Below are 20,450 nucleotides of genomic sequence, written 5' to 3' on the forward strand. Positions count from 1 at the left end.
TTTCTGACTAAGTGACAAGAGCCATACTGATTGAGTGATAACAAAAGCCTACAACTTAACATGCTGAATAATATTCCTGTAATGTTTCATAATCCTTGGACAAATTCTTTCTGAGATACATGCGACACAAACTTAGGCCCTTTTTATGCATATCTTTGATCGAGTTTGGTTGAGTGATATCCTAACAAAACCCAACAACTTTACATGCTGAATAATGTTCGTGTAATGTTTCATAATCCTGGGTCAAATTCTTTTTTCTAAAGATACATGCAACACAAACTTAGGCCCTTTTTATGCATACATTTGTCAAAGTCAAGGGCCATAACTCTGGTCTGGCTGTGTGAGATTCAAATTAAAGCCCCTGGTGCACATTCCCATGCTGAATACAAATCCTGCGAGATTTGATGGATCTCGGACAAGTACTTTTTGAGATATGCACAACACAATTCAGACAGATGGACAGACAATGGCAAATCTAATATCCCCCCAAAAATTCTGGGAAGCACAAAAATTTCTACAGAATCACTAGTTACTTTTTATTAGCAAGCGTCTCCAGAACTTGATGTACAAGACTGTACAAGTACTCCACTTTCTTGCTGTAGACACATGCTGAACTTTGAACCAGTAATGCTGCCTGAGCGAAATTCATTGAAGTTACACCTCCATCAAATGATATTGTTGTATGTTCCAGCTGTAAAAGTTGAAAAAGTATATAGAAATAGTTTTACCTATTCTGTAAGTTTCTGGATACAAAAGTCTAACAAGAGGACCATGATGGTCCTGAATCGCTCACCTCTTCCCACATGATCCAGTTTTGAGTATGACGTCGTTTTTTCTATTATTTGACATAATGACCTAGTTTTTGAGCTCATGTGACCCAGTTTTGAATTTGACCTAGATATTATCAAGATAAAAATTCTGACCAATTTTCATGAAGATCCATTGAAAAATATGGTCTCTAGAGAGGTCACAAGGTTTTTCTATTATTTGACCTACTGACCTAGTTTTTTAAGGCACGTAAAACAGTTTCAAACTTGACCTAGATATCATCAAGGTGAACATTCTGACCAATTTTCATGAAGATCCATTCAAGGGTATGGCCTCTAGAGAGGTCACAAGGTTTTTCAAGACCTACTGACCTAGTTTTTGATCGCAGTTGACCCAGTTTCAAACTTGACCTAGATATCATCAACATAAACATACAGACCAACTTTCCTACAGACCCCATGAGAAATATGGCCTCTAGAGAGGTCACAACGTTTTTTCATTATTTGACCTACTGACCTACTTTTTGACGGCACGTGACCAACTTTCAAACTTGATCTAGATATCATCAAGATGAACATTCTGACCAATTTTTATGGAGATCCATTCACAAGTATGGCCTCTAGAGAGGTCACAAGGTTTTTCCACACATGGCCCTGTTTCGAACTTGACCTAGATATCATCAAGATGAACATTCAGACCAACTTTCATGAAGATCCATTGAAAAATATGGCCTTTAGAGAGGTCACAAGGTTTTTCTATTATTTGACCTACTGACCTAGTTTTTGAAGGCACGTGACCAATTTTCAAACTTGACCTAGATATCATCAAGATGAACATTCAGACCAACTTTCATACAGATCCCATGGAAAATATGGCCTCTAGAGAGGTCACAAGGTTTTTCTATTATTTGACCTACTGACTTAGTTTTTGATGGCACGTGACCCACTTTCGAACTTGACTTAGATATCATCAAGGTGAACATTCTGACCAATTTCATGAAGATTTCATGAAATATATGGCTTCTAGAGAGGTCACAAGGTTTTACTATTTTTAGACCTGCTGACCTAGTTTTTGACAGCACGTGACCCAGTTTCGAACTTCACCTAGATATCATCAAGATGAACATTCAGACAAACTTTCATACAGATCCCATGAAAAATATGGCCTTTAGAGAGGTCACAAGGTTTTTCTATAATTTGACCTACTGACCTAGTTTTTGAAGGCACATGACCCAGTTTCAAACCTGACCTAGACATCATCAAGGTGTACGTTCTGACCAATTTTCATGAAGATCTTGTGAAATATATGGCCTCTAGAAAGGTCACAAGGTTTTTCTATTTTTAGACCTACTGACCTAGTTTTTGACCACACGTGACCCAATTTCGAACTTGACCTAGATATCATCAAGGTGAACATTCTGACCAATTTTCATGAAGATCTTGTGAAATATATGGCCTCTAGAGAGGTCACATGGTTTTTCTATTTTTAGACCTCCTGACCTAGTTTTTGATGGCACATGACCCAGTTTCGAACTTGACCTAGATCTCATCAAGGTGAACATTCTGACAAATTTTCATGAAGATTTTGTGAAATATACGGCCTCTAGAGTTCACAAGGTTTTTCTATTTTTAGACCTACAGACCTAGTTTTTGACCGCACGTGACCCAGTTTCGAACTTGATCTAGATATCATCAAGGTGAACATTCTGACCAATTTTCATGACGATCCATTGAAAATTATGGCCTCTAGAGAGGTCACAAGGTTTTTCTATTTTTAGACCTACTGACCTAGTTTTTGACGGCACGTGACCCAGTTTCGAACTTGACCTAGAATTTACCAAGATGAACATTCTGACCCATTTTCATAAAGATCCCATGAAAAATGTGACCTCTAGAGATGTCACAAGGAAAAGTTTACGCACGCACGGACGGGCGGACGCACGAACAACGGACGACGGACACCGCGCGATCACAAAAGCTCACCTTGTCACTTTGTGACAGGTGGGCTAAAAACAGGTTGCAACTTATTAACAAAATACCATACATCATGGAATAATAACTGCTTTAAACTTTCCTTTATATACTTAGATTTTCACAGCCTCAGGATAGGACGCTTATAATCAATTAATTTAAAAGATAACAAGTTAATGAAGTATTGCCATGCAATACAAAGTCCCCTACTGGAAGGCACCTAATTTTTTCTACTGCAGTATAACATAATGAACTGATATCTGTCAATGATGTATAAACAATATTGTACTACATATACAATATGTTATAACAACACACTTGGATTAAAATGTGCATATATAAAAACCCACAGTTGTTTTCATATTGAATTTTTTTGGCTGATTATAAAAATGTTATCATGTAAGTTATCTATAGTATCAACAAAGGGAAATTAATCTTTAAAAAAAAATAAACAAGAGGACCATGATGGTCCTGAATTGCTCACCTATCTCCACATGACCCAGTGTTCAACTGAGTATGACATTGTTATTTCTATTATTTGACATAGTGACCTAAAAAAAAATTTGACAGAAACTATTGTTCACAGTGAAACATAAGGTTTGATCTATTATAAAGCATTCAAACTTAAAACGAATGACATTTTCTGAAACTAATTTGGCCGGAATGTGCCTAAAACATCTTTATTATTCTTTCCTAAACAAATTGAGCACATGTGACCTAGATATCATCAAGATAAAAAATTCTGACCAATTTTCATGAAGATCCATTGAAAAATATGGCCTCTAGAGAGGTCACAAGGTTTTTCTATTATTTGACCTAATGACCTAGTTTTTGAAGGCACGTGACCCACTTTTAAACCTGGCCTAGATATCATCAAGGTGAACATTCTCACCAATTTTCATGAAGATCTCGTGAAAAATATCTAGAGAGGTCACAAGGTTTTCCTATTTTTCAACCTACTGACCTAGTTTTTGACCGCACATGACCCAGTTACGAACCTGACCTAGATATCATCAAACTGAACATTCTCACCAATTTTCATGAAGATCCATTCAGAAATATGGCCTCTAGAGAGGTCACAAGGTTTTTTCTATTTTTAGATCTACTGACCTAGTTTTTGACCCACGTGACCCAGTTTCGAATCTGACTTAGATATCATCAAGATGAACATTCTGACCAATATTCATGAAGATCTCATGAAAAATATGGCCTCTAGAGAGGTCACAAGGTTTTCCTATTTTTAGATCTACTGACCTAGTTTTTAACCCGTGACCCAGTTTCGAACTTGACCTAGATATCATCAAGATAAACATTCTGACCAATTTTCATGAAGATCCATTGAAAAATATCGCCTCTAGAGAGGTCACAAGGTTTTCCTATTTTTAGACCTACTGACCTAGTTTTTGACCGCACATGACCCAGTTTCGAACTTGACCTAGATATCATCAAGGTGAACATTCTGACCAATTTTCATGAAGATCCATTGAGAAATATGGCCACTAGAGAGATCACAAGGTTTTTCTATTTTTAGATCTACTGACCTAGTTTTTGACCCCACATGACCCAGTTTCGAACTTGACCTAGATATCATCAAGGTGAACATTCTGACCAATATTCATGAAGATCTCATGAAAAATATGGCCTCTAGAGAGGTCACAAGGTTTTTCTATTTTTAGACCTACAGACCTAGTTTTTGATCCCACGTAACCCAGTTTCGAACTTGACCTAAATATCATCAAGGTGAACATTCTGACCAATTTTCATGAAGATCTTGTGAAATATATGGCCTCTAGAGAGGTCACAAGGTTTTTCTATTTTTAGACCTACTGACCTAGTTTTTGACGGCATGTGATCCAGTTTCGAACTTGACCTAGATATCATCAAGCTGAACATTCTGACCAACTTTCATATAGATCCCATGAAAAATGTGACCTCTAGAGTGGTCACAAGCGAAAGTTTACGGACGCACAGACGGACGACGGACACCGCACGATCACAAAAGCTCACCTTGTCACTTTGTGACAGGTGAGCTAAAAAAAATAATAAAAAAAAAAATAATAATAATATAAGTCCACATGAAACTCTTTACCAGGTAGAGATAGGGTCAAAATACACCTAAAAATTGGATGTAACATGCATGCTGTACCACATAAAAGTGGTCTCGATTTTTCTCTACTGCCAGTTATAAAAAAGTTACAATAAAATCTATTTATAGTAACAACAAAGGGATGTAATTCTAAAAACAAGGGTGCCTCATGGTGGTGAACATTTGGTCCAAGTTACATCAAAATCCCTCCATGCATGAAGAAGAAATGTTCCGTACAAAGTCATTCTTGAATTTGACCTTTGACCTCTAAATATGACCTTGACCTTAGACCTAAGGACCTGGTTCTTGCGCATGACATGTTGTCTCATCCAGGGGAATATTTGTGCCAACTGATATCTAAATCCTGCTTAGAGACCGGACAGGAAAAAAATTCTCTTGACCTTTGATCTCAAAGTGTGACTTTGACCTTTAAGCTAGGGTACTGGGTGTTGCACATGACACGTCGTCTCATCATGGCAAACATTTGTGCCTAGTAATATTAAAATCCCTTCATGGATGGCAGAGTTATGGATGGGACAGGAAAAAAACTCTGTTGATCTTTGACCCCCAATTGTGACCTTGACCTTTGAGCTAGGGGTCCGGGATTTGCGCATGACACGTCGTCTCATCATGGGGAACACTTGTGCTAAGTGATATTAAAATCCCTTAATGAATGTTAGAGTTATGGACAGGACACAAAACAGACCCTGTTCATGCTATGTTAACATTTGACTGCTAAGTGTGACCTTGACCCTTTGAGCTAGGGGTCTGAAAGTTGTGTATGACACATCGTCTTATTATGAGGTACATTTGTGCCAAGTAATATTAAAATCCCTTCATAGATGGGAGAGTTATGGACCAGACAGGAAAAAAGCCTTGTTGACCTTTGACCTCCAATTGTGACCTTGACCTTTAAGCTAGGGGTCCAGGTTTTGCGCATGACACATCGTCTCCTCATGGGGAACATTTGTGCCAAGTAATATTAAAATCTCTTCATGGATGGGAGAGTTATGGACTGGACAGGAAAAAAGCCCTGTTGACCTTTGACCTCCAATTGTGACCTTGACCTTTGAGCTAGGGGTCCGGGATTTGCGCACGACACATCATCTCATCATGGGAAACATTTGTGCCAAGTAATACTAAAATCCCTTCAAGGATGGAAGAGTTGTGGACCGGACAGGAAAAAAGCCCTGTTGACCTTTGACCTCCTATTGTGACCTTGACCTTTGAGCTAGGGGTCCGGGTTTTGCACATGACGCGTCGTCTCATCATGGGGAACATTTGTGCCAAGTAATATTAAAATCCCTTCATGGATGACAGACTTATGGACCGGACACGAAATTGCGGACGGACGGAATGACGGAAAAGCGCATTCCTATAGTCAACGAAACTGGTTTTCAACCAGTAGGGGACTAATAATAATTACCTTCTATAACTAATTCCATCTGAAGATGTATGAAGACTTAGTGACTTAGCAGACATACATGAGTACCATGATGACATATGATAAGCATGGATAAGTTGACCCCACAACTGTCTTGGTTGAGGAACAAAAGTTAGGTAGATATAGCACATTGTCCATACCTCATCTAGATAGTCCTCTAAGTAAGCTGCAATATCAACATCCCAATTCTTTGTGAGGTCTTTGATAGGTTGTAGAATGTGAGCATAGCGGGCCTCTGCTCCTTCCACCTGGCTTGCGGAAATCACCATTCTGCTATACTGCAAGGTATTAAATAATGTAAAATATAGTTAAATATTGTCAAAATGCCAGTCAACACAACTTTCAAAGCAGACCTCAATATACAGAATATCTAATCCCTTTATTGAACAAGAGGGCCAAGATGGCCCTAGGTTGCTCACCTGAGAAACACACCATAACAGTGTAAACATGTTTGACCTTGTGATTTCATGGAAACAAATATTCTGGCCAATTTTCATTAGGATTGGACCAAAGATGTGGTCTCTTAAGATTAAACAAGTATTGTCTTTGATATGACCTAGTGACCTAGATTTTGACCCCAGATGACCCATATTCGAAATCCATCTAGATTTCATCAGGGCAGTCATTCTGAATAAATTTCATGAAGATCAGTTGAAAAATACAACCTCTATCGCATACACAAGGTTTTTCTTTGATTTGACCTAGTGACCTAGTTTTTGACCCAAGATGACCCATATTCGAACTCCACCTAGATTTCATCAAGGCAATCATTCTGACCAAATTTCATGAAGATCAACTGAAAAATACAGCCTCTATTGCTAAACATTGTTTTTTTCTTTGATTTGACCTAGTGCCTAGTTTTTGACCCCAGATGATCCACATTCAAACTCAACCTAGATTTTATCAAGGCAATCGTTCTGATCAAATTTCATGAAGATCGATTGAAAAATACAGCCTCTATCGCATACACAAGGCTTTTCTTTGATTTGACCTAGTGACCTAGTTTTTGGCCCAAGATGATCCCTATTCGAATTTGACCTCGATTTTTATCATGGCAATCACTCTGACCACAATTCATGAAGATCAATTGAAAATTACAGCCTCTATCACATACACAAGGTTTTTCCTTGATTTGACCTAGTGACCTAGTTTTTGACCCTAGATGAACCGTTTTCAAACTCGGCCTAGATTTCATCAAGATAATCGTTCTGACCAATTTTCATGAAGATCAATTGAAAAATACAAGGTTTTTCTTTGATCTGACCTAGTGACCTAGTTTTAGACCCCAGATGACCCATTTTCGAAATCAACCTAGATTTTATCAAGGTTATCATTCTGACCATAATTCATGAAGATTAATTGAAAAATACAGCCTCTATCGCATACACAAGGTTTTTCCTTGATTTGACCTAGTGACCTAGTTTTTAATCCCAGATGACCCATTTTCGAACTCGGCCTAGATTTCATCAAGGTAATCATTCTGACAAAAATTCATGAAGATCAATTGAAAAATACAACCTCTATTGCATACACAAGGTTTTTCTTTGATTTGACCTAGTGACCTGGTTTTTGACCCCAGATGACCCATTTTCTAACTCAGCCTAGATTTCATCAAGGTTATCATTCTGACCAAATTTCATGAAGATCAGTTGAAAAATACAGCCTCTATCGCATACACAAGCTAAATGTTGACAGACGACAGACAGACGCCGGACATCGAGCGATCAGAAAAACTCACCTGAGCATTGCTAACAAGTGACCGAGTATTGCAGTAGCAATACTGAGAAGTCCCCTACCCGTGGAAAACTTGTTAGTGTTTGTCTTTGTGGTTGCTGGCAAAGTGTTAGGACTAAACATGCTTCAATGCATTTAGGTTTGTTTGTTTGTTTTGGGTTTAACGCCGTTTTTCAACAGTATTTCAGTCATGTAACGGCGGACAGCTAACCTAACCAGTGTTCCTGGATTCTGTACCAGTACAAACCTGTTCTCCGCAAGTAACTGCCAACTTCCCCACATGAATCAGAGGTGGAGGACTAATGATTTCAGACACAATGTCGTTTATCAAATAGTCACGGAGAACATACGCCCCGCCCGAGGATCGAACTCACGACCCCGCGATCCGTAGACCGACGCTCTACCTACTGAGCTAAGCGGGCGGGCTTCAATGCATTTAGGAGCTAAGAAACAAAAACTATTTTTACTTAAATTTCAATAGTGACACAACACATTGTCTTATCATCATGTCATGGGGAACATTTGTGTGCAGTACTAAGATAATCCAGTGGGTTTTTTTCTGGCCAATTTAGGCCCCAATCCCAATGGCAAATATTTTGTTTTTCGACCAATTTCAAAGCTAAAATTCCCATTTTAGTTGAATTTTTCAACTTTTTAAAACTAGAATTACCTATGAAACCTTAAACATTTCAGCAAATGTTCGTTTTATCGACTGAAAAGGCAGTAATTAATCTCTTTGAGATGATTAAAAATATACTTTGGTATGTATTCACAAAAAAATTTGTTTACAGATAAGTATTCACTTTCTTAAAGTTAATAACAGGTAAAAGTATATTAAATCAATACTGATTCATTAAGAAATTGATTAACGGATGGCTAGAAAATCGCCTGAGAATTTGCTAGCCATCCGGTAACCGGACCTATACCGAACGCCTAGACACTTAAGTTCCAAACTAATACAAAACTGGTTTCCTATTACCTAAATACAAATAATATATGCTTTTTAAAAAAAAATGGTTTGAAATAAAATTCCCAGTTTGCTATTATCAGGGATCATCCTACAAGGCGATTTGAGTGATATCCTCGCTTTAAAGTCGGCCACTTCGCCCAATTATCGCCTCCGGGCGAAATCCAAATCGCCGAGTTTTTCAGCGAGTTATTATCTGTTTACTTAAAGTTGTAAAACTTGATGCATATTCTAGATTAAATTATCGATAAATCCATAGTCAACCCTGCCTACTCGCCTGTCAAACTTCAGCCAATCGTAGCGTTAATATCCCACAGTGTCAATCAATAATATTGTAAGCCGCCGCCATTTTGAAAATTTTCAATCGGCGTGTAAAAAGCCGATAAACTTAACGAGAGTATGATCTTATGCAACAATTGTATATTATTCTTTCATTTTATTTAAGATTACTTCAAAAATTATTTCAATTACCATGATTACAGTCAATTTCTGTAAATGAATTGCTCGGGTACTGTGGATAAAAAATGATTTCGCGGACATCAGAACTGCCGTACAAAATATTGTAAAAAGATCGCCATTATCTACGAGTTTGATATTATTTTCGAAAAAAATAATAAATAAATAAATTAAATGTATAAATCTGGACAAGTTGATGCAAAAATCGGGCATTATAAAACCATGAGAATCGAAACATGAATGAAAATTTTCAAGGCGTTTTGATCGTGCACCTGTTAAATTTATGAGTTTCGGACATGTAAATTTCGGATAAAAATTTAAAGGCGACTTTTTCATAGCTAAGTTTATACTTTATTTAGAAATTCATGAAAATGATAATGCAAGAATCAATTTCCTTAAATAATTACTGTTTATAAGTTACAGCTAGACCCACAGAAAGTGGATATATATAGGCAGGAAACTGAATGCTATGCCGATTCTTCTCCTTAAATTCCTCAACTTCTCCCTAAATTCTGTGGAGAGAGAAGTCACTTCTCCCTAAAATTTTGACCTAGGATGATCCCTGTATTATACATGTCAGAACAGTGTCACGACCTGATGTTGCTCTGACATCACAACGTTAAGTGTGAAGTTATGTGAGCTTAACGTGTAAATTTTTGTTTAAACCACTGAAAAGACATAAAATCATGGAGGTAGATAATAGAGATGCCCTTACAGAAGCAAGCCTCTGTGGCGTACATGCTGCGTATTTGCTGTGTATATGCCGCGAACACAGTAGTACGCCAGAGGAGTACATTTTACATACACCGCATGCCGCGTACATGCCGTGTACTATTTCGACGAGTACACAGCATGTACGCAGGAGGTCACTAGTACACTTCAAGTACGCAGCACAGACTCTGAAAATTTAAGGAGTACACTGCATGTACGCAGGAGGGACTTGTACAAGAAAATAGTACACTGCATGTACACCGCAGATACTTTGAAATTTGTGCAGTACACTTCATATATGCGGGAAAGACTTGTACAATTTCTTTTGGCATTTATACTTAGTTTTTTTTTATAAGTTAAAGTCTGAAGTAACTTCATATACGCGGGAGGGACTTCATGCAGGAAGGATTTGTACATTTTTTTTTTTTGGAAGCAAGAACTTGATTTCCGAGTAACTTTTATCTTAATAGCATAGAATAGTTCAGATTACCGGTATTCTGAACAATAAAAATTTGCCAAACTATTTGCAATGTTCATTTGTGAAGCTTACATCTTAGTGATTTCTGAGCTGCACCTTGCTTGCAGTGTAAAAATATATTCTTTTTCATTTTGAATTAATCCTGGAGCTTTCTAACTTGGATAATTGAAAAGCCTTATTTGAACTTCGTTGCATTACATTTTGTAATACATGAAATAATTACCAAGATAATGCCTCAACAGCGCCCGAATGAGAAGAATTAATAGCTCTCACTGTTATTTGAATACTCTTAAGCAAAACACCACTCTATCATGTTTTATAAAGGCTTTAATGCTCATTATGTTAACTCATTAAGGCCTCACCAAATTAAAAAGTTGTTCATCGGATTTGCCGCTTGTATATTTTCAGAACGTTTTTGGCTAATTGCGCTTGCCCCATTGGAAAAAATCAATCCAAAATTTATTGGTGCACTACTTTTTACGGACGTAAAAGTGTATAAATGCTTATATAATTCCAGTCCTAGATAATGTTCTCAGATGGATTTTAATCAAAATAAATACATACTACGCACACATCGTCTATAATAAATCATAACACTTATATTTAGTTGCATTAAAGTTGTTTCCCCTTGATGCAGTTACGCCATTTTCTTCAAATGTTTACCAAATTACATGCTACAAAAATTGATTTATTTCATTGATAAGTGGATGGAGAAAAGCATACTAATTTATTTGATAACATCAATCTACATTATTTTGGTAAGGGTAAATACTTATTGATGCATGTCACTTATCTTTGTTCTGTTTTTTTCTGTCCAAATGATCAGCATTTGCATACGAAAGTTGGTGGGGTAAGGAATTTACATTATCACAGCAGTTTCGCCACAAGAGTACACAGCATGTATGCAGCAGGAGTACACAGCATGTACGCCGCAGGACTCGGGCCAGGAGTACACAGCATGTACGCCGCAGGAGTACACAGCATGTACGCCGCAGGGGTAGTACACCGCAGGCTCATTTGCATGTGAAAAGTGTATGTGCCGCGTACATGCTGCGTACTATTTCTCGCATACTAAATTCCTCCAGCGTACATCCTGTGTACTATGTAGTCCACAGCATGTACGCAGCAAGTAGTACGCGGCAGAGCTCATTTGCATGTCAAAAGTGTACTACAAACGTACTATCGGTGTATGTGCGGTGTATATCCTGCGTACTATTGATTTCAGTACACATCATGTACGCATCATATACGCTGTATGTACACAGCAAGAGTACGCAGCAGGCCTTTTTCTTCTGTAAGGGTGGAGTGCAAATGAGATAATTGGTGCTAATTATTAATTATACCACATGTAGTTCCTTGCTGAGCTCCTTTCAGAACCTTATATGAGATATCACTACAGACACCTAAATTATCACTATTTCACAATCTGTAATTAACGCAATCGTTAAAACACACTGTGCGGCACTGCAGTGTTATCGCAAATCAGCAGATGCATAAAAATTTCAACAAAACAGAAGTTGTGGGTGACATATGCGTGTGTGTCATAGTCTGAAACTAGTTAATACAACAATGCACACTGTAGGCGATTCGTCAGAGGAATAAAATGAACTATTACCTAAAACATGAGTTTCTGTGATCTTGTAACTCTATAGATAGCTGTGACTCAGTAAAGTAAGTGTTTATTGTTTTTTAATGGTTTGTTTTAAACTAAATTCTTCCAAATTTCCTAACAAAATTTAATTTAGACATGTAAAAGTACAGTCAATGTATCAAATTTTGATTTACTGGGTGTAAAAAACGTGAGCAACAGTGACATTTACTGTTCATTTTATGTTATAAATAAGCCCTGATAAAAAGTTTTGAATAAGACGTTCATATCAACTACCGGTATATTTTTTTAAGTTAGTTATTCAGTTACCAATTCCCTTATTTATTTATTAAACAGATCTGAAGCTGATATGAAAGTCCTCCGTTACATTTGAATGTCAAATCATAACCACAATCTGGACTGTAGAAATAAACGATTCTGCACTAAATTTGCTGTGCTGACTGTGCAAAGGAACTTTGAAGGACATTCTGGGTATATCCTGGGAACCTCCGGTATAGTTTAAGTTGTCAAATCGGCATGAGTAGTGCCACCATTAGAATTCTCATTTTGTATTTAGTTGAAGTTAATCCTTTCCCTATTGTTTGACTGTTCACGTTGAAAATACTGCAAGAAATACTCCACGTTACTCTTTCTTGAAATGATTCATCCAAAAAGGAAAATTACTTCAAAATTTTATTCTTGTGAATGTCAAACATAAGAAAACAGAAAATTGTGGTGTAGCACCTCTTAAGCATGAGGGTCTAACATATACTGACCCTGCCACCAAGGCCAATATACTAAATAGGCAATTTGAGTCGGTCTTCTCAAAACCACAACCACTCAGTTTGAAGCAACTCTGCAAAAAAGTTACTACAAACACTTCAGCACCCAACATGCCCATGATCTCCGTTACAGAAGAGGGTGTTGATAAACTCCTGCAGGGGCTCTCTCCAAACAAAGCCTCTGGCCCAGATGAACTCTCACCAAGAGTTCTAAAAGAGCTACACCACGAGATAGCGCCCATCCTTACAATTATATTTAGGTCATCCCTGGAAACTGGCTGTGTCCCGCCAGATTGGAGAAGTGCAGTTGTCGCCCCTGTTTATAAGAAAGGCCCGAAATCCAAGGCCAGTAACTACAGGCCAATATCTCTCACCTGCATAGCTTCCAAATTATTGGAACACATTCTAGTCTCTAACATCATGACACATTTTGACAATAATGACCTCTTAAGCCAGTACCAGCATGGCTTCAGATCTAAGCATAGCTGTGAATCACAACTGATCAGCTTTACACAAGAAGTTTACGACAACCTTGAGCAAGGTCAACAAACAGATGTAATAGTAATGGATTTTAGTAAAGCATTCGACAAGGTTGATCACAATAAATTGATATTTAAACTTAATGAGCTGGGTGTCCACCCTCTGGTATCACAGTGGATAAAGTCATTTCTGAAGGGTCGAACCCAAAGAGTAGTTGTAGACGGCTGCACTTCTGACACCCTGCCTGTCCTGTCCGGTGTCCCTCAGGGATCCGTCCTAGGGCCCTGTCTCTTTCTGGCTTACATTAATGACCTACCAGATTCTATTAGAAGTAAGGCAAGACTGTTTGCAGATGATACCATAGTATACCTTACAGTCAAGTCCTCATCTGATGCCCAAACACTACAAAAAGATTTGTACGCCCTTGAAAAGTGGGAACAGGACTGGTCAATGGAATTCAATCCAGACAAGTGTGAGGTGCTGAGAATTACTCGCAAACGAAACCCTGTCATGTTTCCTTACACCCTGCATGACAAGGAACTGAAATCTACCGATACCGCTAAATACTTAGGTGTTACACTAACTAAAGACTTAAACTGGTCTGAACATATTAATACTATTTCTCTAAAGCAAACAACTCTCTTAAATTCATCAAAAGAAATGTTCAGACAACAAACAAAAAGGTCAAAGAGAAAGCCTATAACACCTATGTCCGTCCACAACTTGAGTATTGCTCATCCATCTGGCACCCCTGGCAAAAGTCCCTCTCATACAAAGTCGAAAAAGTGCAAAGATCAGCTGCACGGTTTATCTTTAACGACTATAACTATACAAGCAGTGTAACCCAGATGATTAACACCCTAAACTGGCAAACTTTAGAACAACGGCGCATACAATCTTCTCTCATCTATTTTTACAAAATCCGAACAAATCATGTATGCGTCGACCATAACTATCTAACTCCGACCAGAAACCTGAACTACCTAATTCCACAGTCCCGTACTCAATACCACATGAATTCCTTCTTCCCCCGTACAATCAGACTATGGAATGGCCTTCCCCAATATGTACAGTCCAGCCCCAGCCTCAACATATTTGCTGAGCGGCTGGTCACTGTACATCTGCAGTAACTTCCTTCACTATGTTTTTTAACTTAGCACATGTAGTAATTCTTATTCTTTGCACCTAATGAGTTTTCTCATTTTCAACACTGCCCAGACAAGCGCCTTCCAGTCATAATCGTTAATGATTGTTGGAAGTATCATATAGATGTAGATGTAGAAATAAAATGCGTGTATTTTGTCAATGTTAATTACGTGTCATGGTGTCAGCATTTACGGATGTCAGAAAACATGTCATCCAGTTGTTTTAGTGTAAAGTACTAAAAGGAAAATGACGATCCCAGTACTGTTGATCAGGTCTCCTCAAAACCGCAGCTTGGAATTAATTGGTTTATTTACAGCATGCATAAATTAAGGTCATTTGTGGGTTTTAGCCATTTTTTTTGACTTTGGGTTTTTTTGGCATTTTCAGAAAAATCAAAGTCAACGAAATGGCTGAAATTTACAACTGACCTTTATTTATACATACCATAAGTAATCAATTAATTTCAAGCTGCGATTTTGTGTCTAAATATAATTTTAGCAGTTTTCAAACACTTGATCTGTAAATTTACAGATTGAAAAACTTTTGGACTTACTTCCGTGTTTTGAAGTTCCCGCGACGTGTTTGTAACGTGAAATCTGATTGGACAACTTACTCACCGGAAATCCTGAGGATGGTACCACAAATATTAATAAAATATTAATAAAACCCGGCACGGCCCGGCCCAAACCAAACCAAACCACGGAAATAGCCGATTCCGATTTACGGAACCACCGAAACTTACGGACGGAAGGCTAATATAATTACGAATGATACGGTCGAAATACATTTTAAGACACTGAACTTTATGATGCCGCGGGAAGTCGTTATTCACAGCGTTGTTTGACGAGCCTTTTTATTAGTTCCCAAAATTTGTATCGTTATCATTATTTACTATTTGTAATCACGTTTTGTCCAAAAAGTTGTTTATTTCGAAGAAAAGAATTCCTTCGGGCCTCAAGAGTTTTTGTTTCCCCTGTGCATTCCCAAAAGCCAAAAATGCTTGGTCCGGAACATGCCTAAAAATAGGTAGTAAAGGCAGGGCTTTTTTTATACTTTTTTGTTCAATGAGACTTTACGGAAATTATTTTATGTAAAAAAAATGAATACGAATAATTTCTAATATCACTGAACATTTTTCCCAATTTTAAAGAATAAAAATGAGCAGTTTTTTTTAACTTTATAAAAATTAAAAATCTAAAAGACCAAAAAACATTTAGGGTTATGTAAAAAATTTAGGATAGGTCGGGTACCGATTACAACGAAAAATGCAGCGTTGAACATTGAAAAGTTTTACACACGGTACCCCATTTTTTTAAAATATTCCTGTATAAAAAATAGAAATAAATACTGAGATAGGTTTTTCACGCAGTATTCTGAGTATCTCTTGAATTAGTCGACTGAATGACGTACGATGAAAGTCACACATTGAATATTTGTGGTAAAATTGCAGTTTGTGGCATAGTCTTTGCACTTTCGATAATCGATTTCATATTCGGCAGGTTGCTATGATGTTTTAACATCTTTTTCCTTTCTTTTTTTTTCAATTTTTGCAATTAATCCTGAATAAACTGACTTACTTAAGTATATTCAAATTTAGTTCAAACTATATAGAGTAAATTGAGATACAAATTTTAACCTTTTTTCATTTTTGTACAGATGTCTCGTAATCCGGAGGTCGCGGGGTCGAATCCTGTCAGCGGATTTTGACCGTGACTCCAACAGTCCCTTCTTCGGGCGAATACTGATTAGTTTCCAGGAAGCAGTCATCGAGTGTATTCACATTATTTGGGTGAACCATAACTCGACGCGAAGAAGGGAACAAAATTCCTTTTAATGCACTCAATATATAGACCGATTCACTTGTTTCGGAAAAAAGACCAGTAAAACTGTTAAGGTTCGTTTGGATATTTACCAGTGCCCCTACACTTTCAATTATGCATTTAGATACTTCAAGATTAAACTTCAGTGGTAAGACATATCTTGCAAAACTTGCAATTTATTTGGGTTGTTTTGGGTATATTATTGTATACAGAATGCCCTTTCAGTAATTTTGCTATTGCCGGGAAATTTTTGATACATAACAACAGAAGAATCATTTGAGCCTGCTAACCAAAATTTACAAATAAGTCTGGAAAAATAAAAATAAAACTTTGAATGGATGTTGTTTCTTCAAATCTCAAAAATTTCTTCATTAAGATTTTTTTTGAAAAATTTATAAATATCACAGTGTACTGCAGACGATTTACTCAACATTGCTTACTTACTATGGTCACGTGACTACAACCGGAAGTGAACTGTACTTGGATCTATATTGAGCAGCTTAATTTAATGCTGTCGCATTTGAGACCCTACGTTTTGTGAGTTTTTTTGGAAAGAACCAAACCTATTGTAATTATGCAAACTAAACAATTGCCTTTTTTTTATATACAGAGTAATTGTACCTGTGGGGCCCAAAATCCAAAAGCATCTCAGAAGTTTTAAACCTTACATATTTTTTTCAACTTTAGGGTAAAAAAGTGTAATGAGCGGGATTTTTCCAAAACAAGTTACATCCTTCATAACTTGTTTAAATAAGAGTAAAAGTTGATCTCACCCGATATTACATTGTATTGAAAAGGTAAAATTCGTACTTCTTACGCAAATCGCGTCGGAAACCCACAGTTTAGCTCAACCCTAAATATATATAATTGTGACTTTTTCTGTTTTTACGGAGATTAAATTTATTTTTGGGTTGTCCATTAATCCAAAAGTAATTATGTTTCATTTGGTAAAACGGGCCCCATTGAAACCTATATTTTTTTCAAAGGGAAAATGACTAAGTAGTGTGTTCTTTTTTTCACAAATACAATTATGATAAAAAAATTGAATTGAAATATGAGCGAAAAAAAACAGGGGTCTCTTCGTTTTCGCGGTATTGTCTAATTTCTCCTACCCTATTTTCACGCGCAAACTATTGCACACTCGATTTATATACAAATGCTTGTATCTAAGGGAAAAATAATTAATCACCACAAAAAAGTTTACAACAGCATAAATTTCATTTTAATTTTACTTATTTTGTTAGCCATTTTCGATTTCTTTCCGATCTTATTGTTACGCGGGTATACCTGAATACTTACACACAAAAGCGGCGTAATGAAAAACATAATATAGTACTTCCTATTAAACATTTTACTGATCGTTCGCCACTCAGTATGTATCTTTTATTTTCTGAAAAAGTTCCTGAAATGTTTTTGAATGAAATAAAATTATAAAATGACTACCAGGTTCATTTTCATGCTGCGGTGCTAGGAAAATTTTGACTGTGCATATCAAAGTGCCGACCAACTTAAAAGTCAGAATTAGCCTGTTGTGGCCTTTTAGGATTTTATGCCCATTTTTGTCAACATTTTATTTTGCATTTACATTTTTGATAAATAACTCTTTCTCTACATAACTTACAATTGTCGCATTGAAAAATATTAGTCACGGATAGAGTTATTTCGAGGGGTCACCCTCTCAGGAATACATTATTTATTTAAAAATACCCAAAAATTAATGAAATGATTATTTAACATTAAAAAAGTATTACTTTCCAAATAATGAAGACAGAATTAAGGAAAGGCTTTCTAGTAAGCCTTAGAAATTGTCGCGTCTTTGCTGTATAAAAATACTTTTGATAAGTATAGCTTGAGGTTACATATCGCTGTATTTATTGGCATACTTCAACAAAATCAGCAGCATAACATTCGAAAAAACGGCGATAACACGGAACATATAAGAGAGCACTCATTTTCTTAGCAGTTAGTTTATTTCCAGTCTAATGGTGATAGTTTCAGTTTAATATTTGATGAAAAATTGTTTTCAAAATGTTGCATGTAGAACAAATCATTCAAAAACAGAACAGAAAAATAGGCCGGGTTCACACATGTATGAACACAAGATAAGTAATTTAATCCTATGTAAAAATAAGCGCATTTGTCTTTTTAAACAGTACAAAAGTAACGATCTCTCATAGGGAGACATGAAAAAGTAATATCACATGCGCAGAAAAACAAATAGCGTTGTTGCGCATGTGATATGAAATTATTATTTTAATCATTTAAAAACTAATTTATAGGCCTTTCCATTGTTCTAAACGAAGTCACATGTTCAACGATAAAAAGTCGTATTTTCTCGAAGGCGGAACCAAACACACGTATTGACCTCCAGCTGTGACGTCCACACGTTATTAAACGTTAAAATAATGCGACGTCGTATACAAATAACCACGAAAGATGACCTAAGGCTGCAGACATTTGCATCTAATGTTTATACTTATGAGTAGGCTGGATTTAATAGTAAAAAAAATTGTCGCCTTTTATGTGTGGTCGATATGTGATTTATCGACCTGTTAAAGCGATATCAAGACGTAAATTCGCCCGAGGTTGATATTGCTTTTAAACAGGCCGAAAACCACATATGAGCCACCCATGAGAAAAAAACCCCATTGTCTATTGCGATTAGAGAAACTTTAGCAAACAGCATGGATCTTGACCAACTGCACGGATTTGGTTTTTCCTCATGACGCGGCTCATATCGACCTCACCAAAAGTCACTTTTTGTATAATATCACATGCGTAGAAACTGAAAATAACGAATTTTGCGCACGAGATATAAAAACGCTTGTAAATATGATATATTATTCAGTTAAACTAATGAGAAAATTGCATTGGACATTGTGTGGGGTATAATAATTTGACATCTCAATTGCACACATTTGTAATCCCATGCTTTAAAGTGTTCATTTTAAAACAAAAAAGTTAACATTGTGTGAATAGTTGAATAAGCATAGGGTGAAATAGTTTCGTAGTCCGACCAGACCGTTTTTTTTTTTTTTAATTCTGTGCTAAAAAGATATGCTAGTATTATTTCAAACATAAAAGAAAGAGAAATCAAAAATTAGATAATCTAAAAACAAAAATAACGTTAGCACTAAATTGTTAAAACACGAAAGTTCATTTGCTATCACTACCCTTTCATTTATCCATATAAAATATTTACCGTTTTCTTTTTATTTTTTTGTTTTAAACAGACTGAGCGGGGATGTTCAGTGGGGGGGGTTGGGGGAGTTCCGGGTTCGAAACTTTGCGACCGATCTTTCATATTTTATACTCCAGTTCATTCATTTTTACAACTTACTGTAACTTTCCGGTATCTCTCCATACTTCACCCGGTTTGTTTAAAGCTAAATCATATGATTATCATTTAAGCAACATTTTATGATATTTTTTTTCAGTGTTCCCTTTTATTTAAGGAACAAAGACCTATTACATAGAGTTATACCTCTTCTGGAAATGTTTACTTTGATACTTTTATGAAATTTTGTAATTGCCTCCCTTTAATATGAAAAAATGTAAAAAGTGGACTATTTTTTTAGCTTTTGATATAATTTATAGTTTTATATTCAAATTTGAATACTTCAACAACCTGAAATAAGTGGCAAGTATGAAAAAAGCGCATAGCTTCGAAGTTGCGCAACCGAGATAGGCAAAAGGAGTATAATAATAATTTCATAAACTTACATTTCTAGTTAATTTTCGCAAAATGTGTACTTATCAATGCAAATCTTTGACAACCTTAATATAGGAGTGTTTATATTCATATGTTCCCTAAGGCAAGATATTTTTATTAAATTGATACTTAATATGCTAAAACGCTATCTTGGTCGGGCAACCAAATTTTATAAATACTTCCAGTGCAAGGTATAGACCCCTTCGCCGTACTACACAACCTAGTGTCACATCGTTAGGTGTGAAATAACGACGTACCATTAACTATCCTGTCTAGTTCTGTTGAAAGTATCCTGCAAACTGCTTTCT

At 36.5% G+C, this 20,450-nt stretch overlaps 1 protein-coding gene across 2 annotated transcripts in view; it reads right to left on the bottom strand.

Moving 5' to 3' along the window:
- LOC123536154 (condensin-2 complex subunit H2-like) overlaps positions 1–15,283 on the bottom strand; it is a 41,902-nt gene extending 26,619 nt beyond the window's left edge. Inside the window, exons 1-3 of one of the 2 annotated variants that reach the window (XM_053528048.1) lie at positions 15,164–15,283; positions 6,409–6,546; positions 534–691 (exon numbers count right to left, since the gene is read on the bottom strand). In XM_053528048.1, coding sequence (XP_053384023.1) covers positions 534–691; positions 6,409–6,537 — 287 coding nt within the window. In that variant the 5' untranslated portion in view covers positions 6,538–6,546; positions 15,164–15,283. Of the gene's footprint in view, positions 1–533; positions 692–6,408; positions 6,547–14,780; positions 14,927–15,163 lie in introns of those variants that run through there. The other variant, XM_053528047.1, reaches the window with a different exon arrangement.
- Positions 15,284–20,450: the final 5,167 nt, after the last annotated feature.

This window comes from Mercenaria mercenaria, chromosome 17 (assembly GCF_021730395.1).
Source record: "Mercenaria mercenaria strain notata chromosome 17, MADL_Memer_1, whole genome shotgun sequence".
NCBI classification, from domain to species: Eukaryota; Metazoa; Mollusca; class Bivalvia; order Venerida; family Veneridae; genus Mercenaria; species Mercenaria mercenaria.